We start from the raw sequence: 19,389 nt of genomic DNA on the forward strand, positions 1-19,389 counted from the left end.
TGGGTCTGTGCATGCAGCCCTGGCCCCCAACAGGAGAAGGAGATCAGGGTGAAGGGATGCCATCTGTCCACATGTCTCTTCTGATCACCCTGCCTTCCCTCAGAGCGCAAGCCTTCAGCCCCTTTTGACTACAGAGAAAAACACTGAATGGGAGCCCAGAGACCCCTGGACCACAGGCTGCAGGGCTGCAGTTTATAAACTAAGGCTCTTTCCTGCCCAGAAGTTCCTGGGTTCTAAGCCGCTCCTGCCACGTCCCAGGTCCTGTGGAAGGAAGATGCTGGGGGCCCCCTGCTGGCTGATCCATGGAACTGACCCATGGTGGGGTCAGGGGCAACCTGTTGAGCCCAACGAGGGGGACTTTGCAGGCCTCAGATGAGAGCAGAGACATCCACCTGGCCCACCCCCAGTAGCTGCCAGCCCAGTTCTCCCTCCGTGATGCCTAGCCCTGTTTTTGACGGTGAATTCTGAACTCAGTGGAATCTGGCTGCCGGCCGCTTGGCGTTTCCTTGGCCTTCCTGTTCCCACACTCCACTGGGGACCGTCCTCCAGCAGCAATGTGTCCCTCCCAACCACCCCAGGATGGCTGCCACTTCTGCTTCCAGGCCCCGCTTCTGCTTCCTTGTCCTCACGGTTTGTGTGTTCTCTCTACCCCTCCCTCTCCCACCTGCTGGTATAAGAAGGGATGTCAAGGACAGGTTGTGAGGAAATGGTCCCTGCCGCTATCCTAGAACACTAATGAGCCGTGGCAACACCCAGGGAGTCCAGGCTTATTGCTACACCACCTCCCAGTTTGGTGACATTGACGTTTTCCTGGGATGAATGCTTGATATCAGCAAACCATCTTGGAGAGAGTTCCACGGGCTACCCTCTTAACTCCTGCCTCCCTGTCATGAGGGAGGCACTGAAGACACTCGGGGAGAAATGAGCCCCTGGGAGGCACCACAGGACCTCTCCAAGGTCAGCCTCTGCATCTCAAGCTTTGCCAGACTTTCTTCTCTCCAGGTTAACGAGAGCACACTTGTGTTTCTCCCACCGGCTTCAGGAGACTCGTGGGACTGCACTGGGGGTCCAGGGAGGACAAGTAGTGGGGTCGCTGGAGAAGCAGCTTGACTTGGCTCTTTTGTCGCTGCCTGAGGCTCTGGGCATTGGCTGCACCCTCCTCATTCCCTGCCTTCCTATTCTCATCCTTACTTGAGACCATGAGAGACGAGGTGGGAGAGCCCCTGCAGAAAGTGGGAACAGGAGCAAGGCTCTGCCTGGGGAGGCACCCCATGCATTCTGTTCCTTTGACCCAAACAGTGGGAGTCAGGTGGAGGGGACAGGCTGGAACACCACAGCCCAGCCTTCTCCTCCTGCTCTGCTCAGCACTTCTAGCCTGCAACCTGACCACAACCCTGCTATGGGGGCATGCTGCCCCCTGCTGGCCACACTGGCAAAACACAGCCCAGGGTCAGCCCCAAGGTTATATATAGGTGGTCCCTTTTCAACCAAGCTTGCAGCTGGGCTGGAGACTCCAGGGCTCCAAGGAAGAGACCATGTCCCCTCCCCCCCCCCCCCCCCCCCCCGCCCACAAGGACTCTCAGACTGCACGGGGAGACAGGTCTAGAACCGCCTGGCACCCAGTAGTGTTTGTTGAGTGAACAGATGAATGAATGAAGGTATGCATCTGAAGCATTTAGGTGATAATGGTCTCTAGTATCAGACATTTATTGAGCAGGAACTGAGACTTCTCTTGGGTTGACAAGATCTAAATAGGATGATCAAGTATGGAGAGTCAAACAGTGCTAGACTATGACACAGGTGACCGTAGAACAGCCTGGCTCTTGTTGCCAGATGGCTAGTTAGCAGTAAGTACCCAGGGGGGTGATGGAGACGGCCTTCAGCCTGGGCCTTCAGGGAAGGTGAGAAAAAGGCAAATAAGGGGGGATCAATGGCAGGGATGAAACTTACATGGCAGAGTACAGACTGGAGGTTTGGTGTGGAAGGCGGGGAGAGAGGGAAGCACATCCTGTGTCTTAAGGCCGATGACGTGCCAGGCACAGGGTCTGCCCTTGTGACATGTGTTAGTCCCATTGGTTTGCACAACCGCCCTGTGAAGCAGGTGCTACTACCCCTATGCTGCATTTGAGAAAATGGATCAGGAAAGGTCCGTGTTGTGCAGGGCCCTACAGCAGATGCATCGAGCCGGGGTTCAGACGTCCCTCCACTTGGGAGATGGTGATTGGGTTCAGGTGCCTGAACTCAGAGGTTTTTCAGCGGGAAGTGATGTGCACAAGGACAGATTGGGGAGCAGAGGGAGGCAGAATGGTCATTTAAATGGCTGTTACAGGGGGGCGTGGGTGGCTCAGTCGGTTAGGTGTCCAACTTCGACTCAGGTCATGATCGCACGGTTTGTGGGTTCAAGCCCCGCAAGCCTGGGGCTGACAGCTCAGAGCCTGGAGCCTGCTTCGGATTCTGTGTCTCATTCTCCTTCTGCCCCTACCCTGCTTGTGCTCTGTCTCCCAAAAATAAATAAATGTAAAAAAAAAAAAATTTAAATGGCTGTTACTGCACAGTAGGGTATAAAGGAACTCCTCATTCCACACACAGGGTTTCCTTCATGTCCAATGGCCAGCTGAGACCCGACCCTTCAGTCCTGCACCTGAGCTGTATCCCTGCCCCATGGTGGGCCAGTCCAAAGTCATCCCCACAGAGGAGGGGCTAGGAGTGCAGGCTCGGGTGGGCCTCCTCCCGAGACCCAGATCTGGCCCAGTCCCTCTGGTGGTGCTGTCGCCAGAGGGCCATTTCCAGCCCCTCTTCCTCATAGAGAGGGCTTCTGGGAGATTGGTTTGTTCTCGGGGCGGCTTGGCAGGCCAGAGCCACACTTCTGCCCTGGCAGGCCCAGTCTGGGGGGGGAGGGGCTCTGTCAGCTCATGCTCGTTCTCCCCCCGCCCCCATCACTGGCTGCTTTTCTTTCCGAGAGCTTGGCCAGGTGACAAGGCTAACCCTGAAGCACTACCCACACCTCCAGGAAGAGGAAGTGCGTCCCCGGCCTCCGGCTGCTTGCTGCCAGGGCTCCCGGAGCTTGCTTACTCCTTGACCTCTTCTGCCTCTGTGGGAGAAGCACAGACTCGACATGCAGCTTGGGGGCCCAGATTAAAGGCAGGGGGGAGAGCTCCCTGAACTGAGCGAGGCTTTCCCTGTACAGCACACCCTGGCCACGGTGGCCACAGCGTGCCCGAGCCCCCTTTCCAGGGGCTTCAGCTCTTATACGCGTGTGTGATCGGTTTATCCTCCCACGGGAGCCCCGGGTGCGGGAAGCAGCATATGGCCTCCTGCCCCAGATGTGGGGGCTGGGGGTGCTGACCTCAGGGCTGTGTGATCCAGCCTCCCACTCTGCCTGCTCCTTTCATCCCCCATCCGTCCCCGCTCCTCTCCCTGGGTCCTTGGTGTGCCTTTGTCTCTTGAAGCCGTATCTGTTGGTACTTGTTTATTCTAATTACACTTTAACTGTCTGGGATTTGGTCACCTCAACTGCACGTTTGCCTTGCCCCAGAACGGGCAATCCCTCTTGCCCTCTGCGACGCTCCTGTTCATCTCCCCTGGGGGAGAAGGGAGCCCTGGGTCTGCTGACCGCCTTCCACATACCCCCAGGAAGCCCTCGGAGTTCTCATGGCATACCCGGGTGCCTTGTTTTCGTACAGCTGGTGCGCCCCTGAGCGTTCTGGGAGGCTAGTCATTCAGCAGAGCTCCTTACCGAGCACCTTCTTCCGGTCAGGTGGGGTTGGGGTGCCGGCGTGCCAAACACTGGGGCTACAGCGGGGAATAAGACAGATGCCATCCCCCCGTCCGGTCGGGGAGGTGGTGTGCAACCTCACGCTTCAGCAGAGAAGAGTGATACAGACTGGTTAGCGCAGAGAGGGGCCCAAGCAGGGGAACAAGCCTGGGAGACAGGACAGTGTCTCAAGGCTGAGACTCAAGGGTACCTGAGGGCCAGCCCACAGAGAGCCTGGGAGAGAAGGGGAGCAGCAGCCCCTGACCCCTGCTGGTTCCCCCCGCTGCAGGCTCGTGGAGGAGTTCATGCTCTTGGCCAACATGGCAGTGGCCCACAAGACCTACCGCGCCTTCCCTGAGCGCGCCCTGCTGCGCCGGCACCCCCCGCCCCAGACCAAGATGCTCAATGACCTCATGGAATTCTGTGACCAGATGGGGCTGCCCATGGACTTCAGCTCTGCCGGGGCCCTCAACGTGAGTGCCGGGAGTGTAGGGGAGGGGGAGACCCTAGGGGAGAAAGCCTCCAAGTCACAGAGGCCCTGGCCATGGGCCATGCTCCCCACCAGGACCAGGCCAAGGGAAGCCAGTCAACACCCATCTATCTATGGGCAGGGATCCTGTGGCCAGGGATGGGCGGGGCTTGGGTCCAGAAACTTTCAGTAAGGGGCTGAGATGATTGGAAGCCAGAGAATGTTTTTTATGGTAAGTAGCGTCAATGTTTCCTGCCTGGATCTAAGCCTTATGGGGCTTGGGGACCCATGACTTCAGCTCCGATCCCACGGAAGGGAGGCTGTTCCCATCTGTGCTGTAAGCCTAGGGTGGGCAAAGAGGCACCTTAGGTCAGACAATTGGAAACCAGTCTCTCCCTCCAGCCAATAAGACACGGACTGACCTCAGAGCAGGACATGGGCTGGGGGCTGCTGGCCCCCTGCAGCCCACCGTGGCCATCTGAGCATGGTCGAGCCCCTCAGCATACCCTTCCTCCCCAGAGCCAGGTCTCAGATGGTCAGAGGGTGACAGGGGCCCCAGAGCCAACCCAGGCTTGACTGCATATCATACGGGTTTGCTTCTAGAAAAGTCTGACCAAAACATTTGGAGATGACAAGTACTCACTGGCCCGGAAGGAAGTGCTCACCAACATGTGCTCCCGGCCCATGCAGGTAAGGAGGGGCCTCATCCCCATCCTCCCTTTTCTCTTAGGAGCATCCGTGGCCTCCACACACACAGGAACTAAGGGGAGGGGTGGGGAGCACCCCCAGGCAGCACCTAGGACAGGTGAGCCCTGGGCTCCTGAGCCTGATCTGCCTCCTACACAGACTTGCCTGCCTCATCTGCTCAAGGGTGGCTTCTACAGGGCTGTTAAAGGGCCTCGTTTGAGCCTCACTGCCCCCTTCACGTGGCCTCTGGGGCTCTGTTTCCTAGCAGAAGTAGGGAGTCCCCACAGGGTGTACGCTAAGCCTTTGGTGCCCAGTCGCCACAAACCAGACCAGCTTAAGGAAGGGAATGGGGGGCTGGTCAGCAACTCAGTTGGACGGGCACCCCGGAGGGGAGAGATTGTCTTGTCTCCTGCAGCAGCCTGCCCAGGGGAGCAGTCATCAGCCCCTACCACGGCTTCTGGACCCCAGGCAGAATTGTCTCCCTCTCGCAGCTAGTAGAGGAGGATTTAGACCATGGGCCTGTGTCTGCAGGCAGGGTGACAGGCTGGCAGCCTAGGAGGTAGACAGTGAGCTTGCTCCTAACAGCAGGTCTCAGCCCTCTGGCAGGTGCATGCATCTTGGGAAGGAGCCACCCCACCAGCCTGTCAGGTCAGCGGGAACCACAGATACTAATGGGACCAGCTCTGGGCCCCAGTCTGGCTGAGGGGCAGTGACAAACCATTTTTCAGGGGCTCAGTCACTGCAGATTCAATCTGTTCACAGGAACCAGGTCACCTCAGCTGGCCACAGCCGATTTATTTTCTGACAGTCATATTTTCTGCCAGGAATGGAGTCATCCGGGCCGGTGTGGTCTGGCTGCCTTTCCCCTGCCCCCAGTCACAATTGTCTGCCCCCACCAAGCCCCTTAAAGCCACACAGAGGGGCAGGTGTGCCTGTGGCCAAGGGGCTCGATGTCACTCTGCCCTCCAGTTACTCTGAGATGCAGTAGCCCCTGGGTCCCAAGATCTACCTGTTGACTGTGCCGTGAGGGCTAATTGGGCCCCCGTTCCCTGCCCCCAGCCTCTGGAAGGCATCCACCTCCAAGGTCAAACTAGCCCTGGAGCTCCATGGAAAGGAGCCTTCCTCTCCCGAGTCAACCAGAGCCTTAAATAGAGTGGACTTCTTGGGGCGCCTGGGTGGCTCAGTCGGTTAAGCATCCGACTTCAGCCAGGTCACGATCTCGCGGTCCGTGAGTTCGAGCCCCGCGTCGGGCTCTGGGCTGATGGCTCTGAGCCTGGAGCCTGTTTCTGATTCTGTGTCTCCCTCTCTCTCTGCCCCTCCCCCGTTCATGCTCTGTCTCTCTCTGTCCCCAAAATAAATAAAAAACGTTGAAAAAAAAATTAAAAAAAAAAAATAGAGTGGACTTCTGGCCTTGCCTGCCAGTAAGTGACCTTAACAGCCAGCCTTTGTCTGGGGAGCTGATGGCAGGGGGTTGTTGGAATTTCTGAAGTGCCCCTGTTCTCCCAGTCCTGAGAACTGGGACAAGGACAGGGGACCGGGCAGGGGCAGCAGCAGTGAGCACAAAAGTCCCAAGTAAGGTGCTGGAACTGGGCACCAGGGCTGTCCCCGGAGCATCTGGTCCCTGGGAGAGCCACAGCGCTCACCCATCCCACCCTGCCCAGAGACACCTTCTCCAGCCAGAAAGGGGACCAGGGCCTCCGTCCTCCTCGCCCCTGATCATCTGGGCCACCCCCGAGAACAAGGCCCAGACGTGGCTTGGAGTGGAGGCTGCTCCCACCTCTCCCGGGGACTTGCCCCGGACATAACCCAGGTCCCAGCAGGAGCTGGAGGGGAAGAGGTCTCAGGGAGCTGAGCAGGCCATCCCCAGCTGTGCCCTGGATTCCAGGGCCGACGTACACAGAGTAACTGGAGCCGGCTGTCCGTTTGGCCAAGTGCACAGGCGGGTGTGTGCAAACAGGGAGCAAGTGAGTGAGCACACAAGGGTGTGACTTTGGCCCTAGATGAGGAACCTGTTCTCTTGCTCCCAGGCAGCAGCGGCGTCCTTGATTCCCAGCCCCGGAAGCTTGGGGACCACTGGGCAAACAGCTGCGGGGACGGTGGCCAAGGCTCCCGGATGGCAGAACCACTATGGGCCTGGAGCTATTTGCTGGGCCCCTAGAGAAACTTGGCCTCTCTTCAAGCACCCCAGTCATCGTTTCCTCCCCTGCAGAAGGGCCTTTTGAACTCAGACCTCTTGAGTCTTGGCTCAGGGCAGCTTGTCAGGGACAAGAAGGGCTGAGGCCGGTGGCTGGCAAACCTCTCCCTCCCTTGGCTGGTGCAGGGTTGAGTATGGGGGGTACAGAGGTGCCAGGGTGCAAGCATCGCCTCTAGCAGGACAGGCATCGGGGCCAGAGGGCATGAGGTTGGTCACAACGAAGACTAGGCCTGGGCCACAGAGGAAGAGCCAGGCACCCCCAGTTGATTTCATTCTAGGCGGGTAGTAGGACTCCTGGGCCTCCTCTGCTACTTCCCGTACCGGCCACGTGGTGGTGGTGGAGGTGGACTTCGTGTCCTTGCAGAGCCCCGTAGCCTCCTCGGCGTCTGCTGCTGCCTCCACGGGACGTCTGCGGCCCCTTGTCCAGCGTGGCCACAGGCCTCCCCTCTTCTCCCTGTTGCACAGTAGCTGCCCCATCCCCGTCCCGTGGAGGGGCAGACCAGAAACAGCTCCCTCCTTGTTGCCGGCGGTAACAGCCCCAAAAACTCGGCAGCGGCCGGCTGAGGGGGAGGATGAGCTCGTCCCCAGCTGCCCTCACAATTCAGCAGGTGGGCGGCCCTTCCTGAGGGCTTGGGTGGCCTGTCCCACAGGGCTCGGAGGGAGGAGGTTTCCAACCATCCTGAGGTTTCCCAGCACCCCCTGGGCCCCACAGAGGCAGGGTGGGCCCCTTACGGTGCTCTTTGGCCTGTTCTGCGTGCTGCCATCACGAAGGGTCCGGGCAGTGCAGGGCAAGGCCCACATTTGTCTTCAGCAGGAGAGGGGCATGGGCATCTCGTGGCTCTGCACAGCCTCGTGGCAGCCACACTGGTCCCCTTACAGAGGATGGCTCCTGGCCTCCTCGGGCCTGTGGTCGGCCACCTACAGCCTGGCAGTTCAGTCCACCCCCAAAACAGCCCATCATGAGACTCTGAGCATCACAACCTGGCAGAGCAAACCCCGCCCTGACCCGGCCTGGCCAGGTTCTAAGACTCACCTCCCATCCCCCCAGATGGCACTGTACTTCTGCTCGGGGACGCTGCGGGACCAGGCACAGTTCCGGCACTATGCCCTCAACGTACCACTCTACACCCACTTCACCTCCCCCATCCGCCGCTTTGCTGACGTCCTGGTGCACCGCCTCCTGGCCGCCACTCTTGGTAAGACAGCACTGGGGTAATGCAGGCTTGGGCCCACCTGAGGGCTGCCCAGCCCCAGAGCGGGTCCCATGGCTCTATGTAGAGACTCCAGGGGGCAGACGGCCTAAGCAGCCGGGGAGCCTGGGCCCAGAAACACCCTCTGTGAGCATGCTGGGGGTGGCTGCAGTGGGGCTCATTAAAATCGTATACAAAAGCCGGGGCTCGACGACCCCAATCATGGCTGCCCACCTTGCCGGAGCCTCCGGAGCTGAGCAGCAGGAAGGCCTCTGCCCTGCATGGGTTTCCCAGGCCCCACCTTGCCTGGGCAGGGAGCACCATGCTTCCCGTCACCCAGCCGTGGCCAGCACACGCACAGCACCCTGCCAGCTGCCCCGCACCCACCCTCTTCCCAGGCTACAGGGAGCTGCCGGACCTGGAACCCGATGCCCTGCAAAAGCAGGCCGACCACTGCAATGACCGCCGCATGGCATCCAAGCGGGTACAGGAGCTCAGCACCGGCCTCTTCTTTGCCATCCTCGTGAAGGTGAGGCCACCGGCCTGGCAGCCCCTCCCCCTCACCTACCCCACTCCCCCTCCTGGGCACCTGTTCACGAGGCGCCCTTAAGGAGCTCATGGGCCTTTGGCAGCTGGGGTGGGCCCTGGGGGTGATGGCATGTCCTGTGGCCAAGCCTTGGCTTAGAGCTCCGTCCTGCAGGAAAGTGGCCCCCTGGAGTCAGAAGCCATGGTGCTAGGCGTCCTGAACCAAGCCTTCGACGTGCTGGTGCTGCGCTACGGGGTGCAGAAGCGTGTCTACTGTAATGTGAGTGCCCACGGCCACCCAGGCCAGGGTTGGGGACCTTCCGGGCAGGCACAGTGCTGAAGCGCACCCACTATGACACGGGAGCCGGGGACCTTGTGGCGTCTGTTGAAAGCCCTCCCTCCTCTCACAGACCCACCGAGCTGCATCGACTGCACACTGTGCTTTCACTTGCGTGTCCCCCAACCCTCTGCTGGGGTCTCCTCCATCTCTCTCTGCTATCTGGGGGTTCCTGGCCCAGGGACACACGAGCGTGGAGGATGGGAGCACAGCGCAAGGTCCTTGATGTCCTCATGTGCACTGGAGAATACAAGCTAAGGCAGTGACAATGGCATGTGGCAGCCGAGTGTATATACCCCCCCGACCTTGCTACCCTCTGCCGCCCGGCGCCAAGCCCACTTGTCGAGCCATGCCGGGACACCCAGCTGCACCTGCCTAGGGTGACGGATCCAGGCCAAGAGTCAGGCTTGGGCCCCTTCCCGAAGGACCCAGGCAACCAGAGAATGGGCCCCACCCTAGCCAGTGCAGGGTGGCAGAGTGTGCAGGCTTTGGGGGGTGGAATTTTTTATAGGAATGTGAAGGAAGGAAAGATGAGACAGTGATCCAGGGCCACTCTGGAAACTATGTCCCCTGAAGAGAAGGAAGAGACCGGCCCTTGCCTTGGGTCCTGCCCTGTGTGATTATTTATTCAAGGTTCTTTCCAGGGGCACTTGGTGCCTGTGCCAACGCCATCTCAGGGGCCTGTTTCAGCTGACCTTGTGGTTGGCAGGTCACCACCTGGCCCTTGACCCTGGCTTCGACTTTCTTGACATCCAGAACACTTGGGGGAGTGCAGAGCCCCGCACATGGAGTAGAATAAGCATGGAATTAATACAGTGGAGCAAAGCGGAAGAGACAGAATGGAGTCCAGCTGGAATCAATCAGGGCTCTTGCCCTGAAGTTCGTTGAGCAGGACAAAAGTTCAGGTCTAGGTCATCAGACAGATTTGGGTCTGCAGACAAGCCAGCCCTCAGCCTGTGTTAACAGACCCAGCACCCGCAGGGGGTGGCACCCCTCAGCCTTGGGTTCCCCGGTCCACCTTGGGCCTCAAGTAGACAGCCCCTGATGAGCCAGGATAGACCCAGCCCCTGCCACTCAGCACTCGGTCACCCTCAGGTCCTGCCTTAACGGAAGATGGCCGGGCAGGGCCTCCCTAAAGCTGGCCGGAGGTAAGAGCCAAAGGTGGGGGTGGTCCGTAGTCAGAGGTCAAGCAGCCGTCTGCTGGGAGTGGGGCGGGGAGCTCCTTCAAGGCCGGTCAGAAGCTGCCTCCCAAGCAGTGGGCAGCCTTTCGGGGTCAAAGGGGAGGAGGCGGCACGCAGAGCTTGCACCCCACAACACAGGCGTGTGTACCCCCAGGCGCTGCCCCTGCGGTCCCACCACTTCCAAAGGGTGGGCAAGAAGCCAGAGCTCACGCTTGTCTGGGAGCCTGAGGACCTAGAGCAGGAGCCGGTGCAGCAGGTCAGAACCAGGGGGTGGGGCAGCTTTTCCAGAATGCCACTGTGGGCCCGCCCGCCCCTCAGCTCTCGAGGAGCCTTCCTCCTGCGGCACCCCTGCCCTGCCTGCCCTGCTGCCCCTCCTGCGCCCCCACCCCCACCCCTCAAGCACTCAAGCTCCCGGTGGGCTTTCAGCTTCTACCTGCGAGACCCACACGGCTCGCCCACATTACCTCCTTCGGGCCACGCTTTTCCGGCACTGCCTTCCCTGCCTTGGGGACCCACTGCGGGGAGAGGACGGGGTTCTGCCTGTCCCCGTAGAGCAGGGTTTTCATTTTGGGGGTCCTTTTGAGAGTCCCATGAAAACTGTGGACTCCCTACCCCAGAAATTGCACGTAAGGTCTTCCCCACAGCACGCTCTGAAGGCCAGCCCCAGACCCCGGCTATTTTTGCGGACACTGAGCGCTCACTTGTGCACCAGACGACGGACACAGCCGTGTGTGCTTCCCTCACTTCCCACCAAGGCCCCCTGGCCTCAGTCCCCGAGCAGGCTCGGCTTACAGATGGGCAGACAGAGGCCTAGAGGGGCAGGGCGAGTGGGCCTGGGGCCCAGCTAGATGGACAGTGGCAGGCCCTCGTCCCTCCCGTCCCGCGGGACCGGCCCCTCACGACCCGTTCGGGTCACCACGCTGGCTCTGCTCTGCTGCAGGTCGTCACCATCTTCAGCCTGGTGGAGGTGGTGCTGCGGGCGGAGACCTCGGCCCTCAAGTACAGTGCCATCCTGAAGCGGCCGGACCCCGAGGGCCTCCCGGGCCCGCGGAACGAGGAGGAAGCGTGACGGTGACGCGGCCTCCAGCCCAGCCGCACCCCACCCACACCACTGCCCCACCCGCTGGCTTTTAGGAATAGGACCTTTTGACACCAAAGGGGATTTTTAATTTGGTTTTTAACGACTCAGGGTTTTTGTTTTTATTTCTTCATTTTGTTTTATTTTTGCAGCTCAGTTTTTAAACAAACCGGAGAGGAGAGGGTGGGGCCGGACGGAAGGCTGAGGCCCGGCTGGTGCTTAACCAGAGCAGAACAGGACCCGGTCCTCCTGGGAGGCCAGCCCCTCTTCTGCCTGCCCACCCACTGCCTTCCCCTGCCCAGGAAACCGGGGGTTTTCAGCAAATCAGTGTCATGGAATAAAATCAGGTGTGAATTGCGGTCCGGTGTGTGGGGCACCCCTGGGAGGCCAGGGCCGCAGGGTGCCCCTTGGACCCAGGACTGGGGACCTGGCTCGGGCTCCACCCCTCACAGCTGAGCTGAGATCGCCACCCTCCGGAACCTTTCTGTCAGTTCCAGGATGATTCACAGAGCTGGCCACATGTCACACTGTTGCCAGGGCCTCATTCTGGCTGATTAGAAATGTAATTAGTATGCAAGACAGCAAGCTCAGCCATCACCCTGCCTCAGGTGGCTGTGTCCGTCCCTGCCCCCACCACTTCCTCTCTGCCTGCTGGCCTCAGGATGGGGGAGGCATGGGTCCTATAACACCCCCCCCCCCGCTTCAGGTCCCAGGCCAGAGCTCTGAGTGGCCCTGTCCACACCCCCTTGGTTCAAGCTGGCCCCTCGGCACCTCCAGCGCCCGTCCCAAAGCCCGGCAGCACCCCGAGGGGTCCTGGCCTGCCGGAGGGAAGGAGAGCCCTCAAACTGGCCTTCCCCACCAGGGATGGGAAAATGGGTGCCTGGTGGCCCTAGGCTGGCCTAGTCACCTGCCTGGTGTCGTCCTGAGCGCCCACCAGTGGCACCGTCCTCAGGGACCCAGGGACAGAGATGGAGGGCCGTCGGGCGGTGCTGTCTCCCCAGCTGGCCTGACCACGGCCTGCACTCCTTCCCCACCTAACTGGGAAACCACAGATCAGCTTCCCCAGGAGCTGCCAGGAGCGAGGGTGAACGGTGCCCCTGGCCCCGGCTCCACCGTGCCGTTTCCTCTGGTGTCAGTATTAAGCCCATTTGATCTGCTGGCAGTGAATTTCCTTCAGAGACAAACTCAGTACGATACCTGGGAGGAGGGCCTCGCAGGAACTGGAGGGCTGATGGAGCCGCTGCTTCTGCCCACCGGCAGGCCACGGCCCGTCCTCATCCAGCACCGGGCTGGGTGTCAGAGGGGAAGGGAGGACACCGTTCGGTTCCTTTCTCTTCCTCCAGCACCCTAGCCAGCCTTCCAAGCGTCCATCTTGCCACCCCCTCTCCGTTCCTGTCCCCAGAACCTTCTCCTGCAGCCAAGTATCTGGAAAGGAAGATGGGCGAGGGTCTGGTGGTTTGGCATTTGGAGGAGGAGATTTCTGGGCGTTTGCTGTCCCCGGCAGCCCGACAGAGCCCCGGTGCTGTCCCCGAAGGCCTCCCACGGAGCCTGGGAGCTGGGGGCAGGGCAGAGCCCCCATGGAGTGGCACCCCTCAGGGCAGCGGTGTGTCAGAGCAGCCGGGCTCCCTCTTGAGCAGCGTGGACTCAGACCGGACCCCCCTCCCGCTGCTCCAGTGCCCCCCGAGCCCTGGAGAGGCATAGCCAACTTGGTCAGCAAAGAAGATCTTGGCTCCTGGCACTCGCTTGGGAGTCGCCCTGATGCACTCTGGAGCCCTGGGGGCCATTGCGGCCCCAGCCCACCCCCACCCCATTTGACAGAAGTGGAAACTACCCAGCAAGGAGGCAGGTCTCTGGCCAGAGTGACACAGTGAGACTGCCCAGCCAGGACCAGGGCTCAGGCACCTGCCCGCCACTACACCCCCACTGCCTGTGGGCCCAAAGGAGGCGGCCCAGCATCCTTTCCAAGTCACCGGACTTCGTCTTCATCCCCTCCCCCGGCACACGGGGCTCTGGGGGAAGCCCACGGAGGGGGCCGCCCCTCCTGTGTCCCCACGTGATGGAGCTCTTGACAAAAGGATGACCAGCACAAAACTTCGTCAAAAAGGAAAACTCGCTCATCCCTTCGGCTGCTCCAGAACCACCGCACGCTAGTACAGGCAGGAGCCCCAGACCCCACGCGAGGCCCTGTCTTTCTCACAGGGCCGCCTCGGATCACCGCGCGGGGGGAGGCGTCATGCAAATAATGTCACTACAGGACGAGGCTCTAGCAGAGCTCCGAGGCTGGAGAGCGTATTCCCAGCCATGAAGGGACAGTAGCCAGGTGACACATGGGCCCCACACGGGTGAAGAAACTGAGGCTTGACGGTATTGGACTTAACCACGAGCTGTGAAGGTCAAGGTCATTAGGGTCAGAGAGCACTGAGAGGATGTGCAAGAAGATGCTGGAAAAGGAGACTGCGTGGACCTTCTGAGCTGGCCGGAGACTCTGCACTCCAAGGGCCGTGAAGAGCCACTGGAGGTTTCCAACCAGAGCTGTGCCACAGTGTGGCCTCTGTGCCTTCAGTCAGCCGTATGTTCTCGGGGCTGCTGTCCAGAGGGGACTTGTGTCACTAGTGCGGCAGGTGGTGGTGATGGCATGAAGGTAAAGCAGGAGAGGGAGGTCGAGTGTGGGCAGAGCCTCAGGGAGCAGACTGCTGGCTATTTGCTGGCGCGGGCCCTGAGGTCCAGTGCCATCTGGATGGTGGAGGGCGTGGGAGGCTGGAGCACAGGAGAGCCAGCGAGCTGGGACAGTGAGGACTTTCCTCACGGGGGGAGCAGATGAAGGGTGCAAGCCAGCTAGTGTCTCTGCTGAGAACAGACCTGGGATGCGGGGTGGGGGGAGGTGGGGGCAGTACAGAGGCTGGGCCGGGGCTGGAGGGCTGGAGGGGGGGGGGGCGCAGCAGTAGGGGTAGCGGCCGCAGGTAGATGTGGGAATGCCGGGCTGGGCCCTGAAGTGCAGGACAGTGGTCCTCTGGTTGGGCATCCTCAGCACACAGCCCGGACCGGAAGCCTGGAAAGGCTCAGGACTAAAAATCCAGGGTCGGGAAAGATGGGGAGAAGGAGCCAGAGAGAGGGGCCCTTGAGCCTTCAGGAAAACTCCTGTCTTTTGATTACAAAGAAAAGAAACCCAGTGCAAAGTGGCTCTGGGAGGAGGGAACTGGTAGGAAGATTGGATGTGAACTAGCAGAGGAGGGCGGGAAAGCCCACCGTGAGGGAGGCAGGGACGCACCACGCTTCCAGGTCACCTTGAGTGGCTCTGTCTCCCTTCTCTGTTTCCTCTTCCCTTCCTCCTGGTGTAAATCACTTCCTCCACCACGACCTTCTGGAAGCATGAGCTCTGTATCTTGCAGCCCACCCTCTTGGAGAGAAACTGACACCCTCTCCCAAGTTAGAGAGGCCCCAGGAAAGAATGGGGCGGCTGCCCACCCCTGGCCCATCAGAGAGCCGTCACGGGGCACAATGGTAGCTCCTGGGGTCTCTGGCAGTTGGGAGGGATGGGTAAGAAGCTGGGGAGCAGGTCCCAGGAAGAGGCCACACCACTGGGGAGACACAGCACCAGATGCCCCCTGCAGCTGCTGCAAGCACAGAACAGTGACGGGCCCCGAGGTGGGAAGCTGGAGGCCAAGTTGGGGGGACCGTGATAACCCAGGCAAGGTGAAGGCCTGAGAGAGGGAGCAAAGCCCAAATGTCCCGACAGAGCTGGCACCAGCAGGTGCCGGAGTCACGGGCAACATTGGGCTCCCCACGGAGGGGGCGGGGAGGAGCGCCCTGGGGGAGTAGGGGCAGAGGAGGGGTGGGGACAGCAAAGGCCAGAGGTTGGATTCCTTCTGGGGACAAGAGAGCCTCAAACGCTGCTGCCGGGGGTTGAAAGCATGAGGCAGAGTCGCGCAGCGCGTTGGGGCCATGCAAGTGGTGCAAAGCAGCCATCCTCGCAGCAGCCGAGACAGGAAGCACCCCAAGTGTCCGCCAGCACAGGAATGGACAAAGATGCTTCACATACACACAACGGAATATTACTCAGCCACGAGGGAGGACATCCTGCCAGCTGTGATACCATGGGTGAATCTGGGTGACATCACGCTAAGTGAAGTGTGCCAGGCACGAGACAAATACATGTTCTCACTTATGTGTGGAGTCTAAAATCATCAAATTCATAAAAGCAGAGCAGAATGCTGGTTTTCAGGGCCAGCCGGGGCAGGGAGGAAGAATGGGGAGGTGTCGGTCGAAAGGTACGAAGTCTCAGTTGTAAGACACGCAAGTTCCGGGGACCTCGCATACAGCATGGTGATACAGTTAACGATACTGTGTTGTGTGCTCGAAAGCTGCTAAGAGGGTAGATCTTCAGTGTCCTCACCACAGAGAGAAAATGATCACTATGAGGTGATAGATATGTTAATTAACTTGATTGTGGTGGTCATTTCACAATGTATACATATTATCAAAACACCAAGTTGTACATCTTAAGTGTATACAATTCCTATTGTCAATTTATACCTCAGTGACGCTGCTAAATAAACAAATAGATACAAATGGCGTCTGTGTGCCTCCCCCTTAAATCTGGACAGGCTCAGTGGCTGCTAATAGGCAGAAATGTGGCAGAAGTGACCCCGTGCTAGTTTCGAGGCCCAGGCCTTAGGAAACTGGCAGCTTCCACTCCCATTCTCTGGGAATCCGGCTGCCATGTTGTGAGGAAGTTCGAACAGTTCTGTGGAGAAGCCCTCCGGGAAAGGAGCCCGTTTATCAGCCACGTGATGGAGCCACGTTGGAAGTGGATCCCCCGTGTCCCCTCCCGCCACCCCAGCTGAGGCCCCAGAGATCAGACACAAACTGTCCCCTCCAAGCCCTGCCCAGATTGCAGATCTGTGACCAATAAATGTTGTTTGAGGTTGTTTGGGGATGGTTGTTATACAACCATAGATACCGAGAACAGAATATCAATAGAATATGTCCACGGAGCTTAAAATTTAAAAATGAAGAAGTAAGTCATTTAGAAACAGTGGTAAATGTCAACGCAGAAAGCCAAGAGAGGGGAAGGTGGCTGCCTCTGAGATGGAAAAATGGAGGGAGAGAGACCGAGAACTGCTGTTGTTTGTTTTGTTGTAACAAACCTTACAGATCTATTTGATAGTTTAAAACTACTCACATATAACTTGGATAAGAATAAAAACCAAAACAGACCACCCCCCCCAAAAAAATACTTTTCCTTAGCAAGAATGGATCTACAACTGGTTTAAAAGGCTTTTTGTACATTCAGCAACAGGGATGTTAAACAGTCCATCATTCCCGTCACTAAGATAAAATTCCTGCCAACAGGTGGCCTGATACTCCCAGTGAGTTCAAATGCCACCCAAGGCTTCTACTCAAGACTCAGGTGGCAGTCTGGGTCGCGACAGGTCTCAGTTGCCTCAGTGGAGCCGCTAGGGACTGTGTTGGCTCCATGTCTGAGCCAAGGTCAAGGTGTCCAGGTTGAGAAGCTAGGCCCTGGGCAGCGAGCCAGCCCAGAAGCTGCCTGCCATCAGTCAGGCCGGGGGGAGAGACAGAAATGCTGATGGGAAGGCTGCTGGCCCTACGTGGTGGCTCCTCAGGAGGGCTGACCTTGGGCCCGGGCTGGGCACTGACCACACAGGCCCAGTGCACGGGTCAAATCACAGATTTCAGGGTCGATTAGAGTTGAGAGGGGGGGTTTGAAGTAGGTGAAAGATGTAAGCCCTGGTGAATGGAAGGAGGAGAAAGACCCCTTTCACGGCAATAAAGAAGATTCTGGAGATGGGGGGGAGGGTACTTTAAGCACTTGGAATGATGACTTTGAATTTGCACATAACTGAGGTTACAAATTTAAAACCTACTGCAAATCTCTTTGAACCTTTTTTTGAGTTTTTATGGTTTGGGGATTTTTTTTTTAATATATAGAAAGCAATTTTAGGGGGGAAGTCCATTTAAAGCATTTATTTTACTTAAAGTTGTTTGCCTCAAACGGTTTTGTGAATGGCATTGTGTAATGTTCACAGATCGTTCACTGCTCGGTTCTGGAAAGCCTTTAGCAAAATGTTGAGGAGGCAACAGAAACGGAGTTACATGCCTGCTCTCATATATTTCACCTTAGTAGATTTTGCCAACTAACCAAGGTGCTCTTAGAATAAGACTGTCCTGCTTCTTAGGATACAAAACTCAGAGTTACATTACTGCATACAGTTAGAGGAGGGAGCCTTCTTTCCCTCCCATTGTATATCCACGACCAAATCACCTGTCAGCCATGGACGTGTCTTTCCTGCATCACCCTAAGAAGAATGACCTTGAGCCATGGCTCAAGGAACAGCCACCTGCCCGCCCACCCTGCCCTTGCCACCGCTGCCACCACAGGGCAGAGGAGAGGCCTGACCTCGGCCCACTCGGCCAGCCCACTCCTGCACCCCCACCGTGGGGCAGGCTGAGACCCCGCGGAACCATATGGGAGGGGGGTGTGGTGATGTTTCCTGCCCTGCTGGTGGATGGTCGGTCCCCTTATCCGTACCCCATCCCACCCCCACAAATATGTGACCCAAGTTCCCTCATAGAAGGGCCGTGCCTAGATATCCCTCCCACCCAGGTAGGTAGAATGGCCCAGAAGGAGGCCTTGCCTACACAGACCTTAATTAGGAATTTTTTAATACTTGTTTTCTAGGAATAAGCCACTTTGCCTAACATTTGGCCCGTTGGCTTTCAAACGCTCAGCTTTGATAACGTTCAAGACCTGACCTGCCTCTTTTCAACGATTAGGGTTTCGCCTCCCTCCTCCCCCACTCCAGGATTGCCTCTGTCCCACGGCCCTGTGCTCACAGCCCTATGACATCAGTACTAATTATATTTTTACATTTCGCAGAGGAGGAAATTAAGGCTCGGGCGAGGTTAAGTACTGAAGGACACCCATGCTGAGCGCTGGAGACCCAGCCCAGGCCCCGACTCGCTGCAGTTGGACCCTTTGGTCTTTGCCAACCCGGGGGTCTGTAACGCGGTTCATTCTGCATCAGTCGAACACCTTTTTGCTATCATCCCGTGTGAAGAAGCTGTCCAGCAGGAGGAGGAAAGGGAGCTCGGCGAGGCTGGCAGAAAAATGGCCACTGCCCAAGAGGGATTTGGGGAGGGGCTGTTTCGAGGGGCTTTGCCCGGAGGGAGCCAGCAAGGAGGGCGGCACGGAGGAGAGGGCGGATCCCTCGGGCCAAAGTGCAGAAAGCCACACCAGGTCCCAGAGTCCCTCCTCCACCGTGATCACCAGCTTTCCTGTGCCAGTAACTCCTCCACCTGCCTCTGCCTGTGCTTCCCCCACCCCCTCCAGCAGCACCCTGGAGGCTGACCTCAGCCCAGCCGCCCCTCCTCTTCACGCCCTCCTCCGCCTTCCTGAAGCCCAGCCGGGCACCAATCCTCCAGTCTGTCAGTGGGGATTGTATCCAGGCTTCTCTCCTGCCCGGATCCCCCAGCATTACTTCCCGCTCCTCTCCAGGGTGGTCTGACGCTGGCCAGGGGAACCTCAGTTCTTCCCCTGGGACAGCGTCCAGGAATATAGCTCAGTTTACATGCCACCCCCCGCCCCGCCACCTCTGGACAGGAAGCCCCTCGCTGATTGGGTCTGATTTGACCCCTCTAGGTCTCCAGGATGACTTCATGTGGTCAGTGCTCAAGAGATTTACTGAATAGAATGGTCTCCTTTAAACAACTAGTAGCTGCCCAGCTTCTGGTTTTTGCCTCCAGGACCCTCACTGAGACCTGGAGCCAGTGTGGCGAGGACAGCTGCAATGGCCCCATGAGCATCTGAGGGCTTCACCTCCTGAGCCTCAGTTTCCAAGGCTGGTATAATGGGCTCCCTCTATTAACAGTTGTCTTCTGGGGCCTTCCTTTGGGCTTTGCAACCTCTCTCTGACCCCCGACACCAAGCTGGTGCTGACCTTGTGCGGGTCACAG

At 58.7% G+C, this 19,389-nt stretch overlaps 1 protein-coding gene across 8 annotated transcripts in view; it reads left to right on the plus strand.

Annotated features, from left to right (window-relative positions):
- Nucleotides 1-15,987, plus strand: part of DIS3L2 (DIS3 like 3'-5' exoribonuclease 2) — a 351,641-nt gene extending 335,654 nt beyond the window's left edge. For all 8 annotated transcript variants that reach the window (XM_019838866.3, XM_011285625.4, XM_011285626.4 and 5 more), the window contains 7 exons: nt 4,044-4,227; nt 4,827-4,913; nt 8,153-8,300; nt 8,693-8,823; nt 8,995-9,099; nt 10,492-10,593; nt 11,278-15,987. In XM_019838866.3, the coding sequence (XP_019694425.2) occupies nt 4,044-4,227; nt 4,827-4,913; nt 8,153-8,300; nt 8,693-8,823; nt 8,995-9,099; nt 10,492-10,593; nt 11,278-11,406 (886 nt within the window). In that variant the 3' untranslated portion in view covers nt 11,407-15,987. The remainder of the gene's footprint in view (nt 1-4,043; nt 4,228-4,826; nt 4,914-8,152; nt 8,301-8,692; nt 8,824-8,994; nt 9,100-10,491; nt 10,594-11,277) is intronic.
- Nucleotides 15,988-19,389: the final 3,402 nt, after the last annotated feature.

The sequence above is a fragment of the Felis catus genome, chromosome C1 (genome assembly GCF_018350175.1).
Source record: "Felis catus isolate Fca126 chromosome C1, F.catus_Fca126_mat1.0, whole genome shotgun sequence".
Lineage (NCBI taxonomy): Eukaryota > Metazoa > Chordata > Mammalia > Carnivora > Felidae > Felis > Felis catus.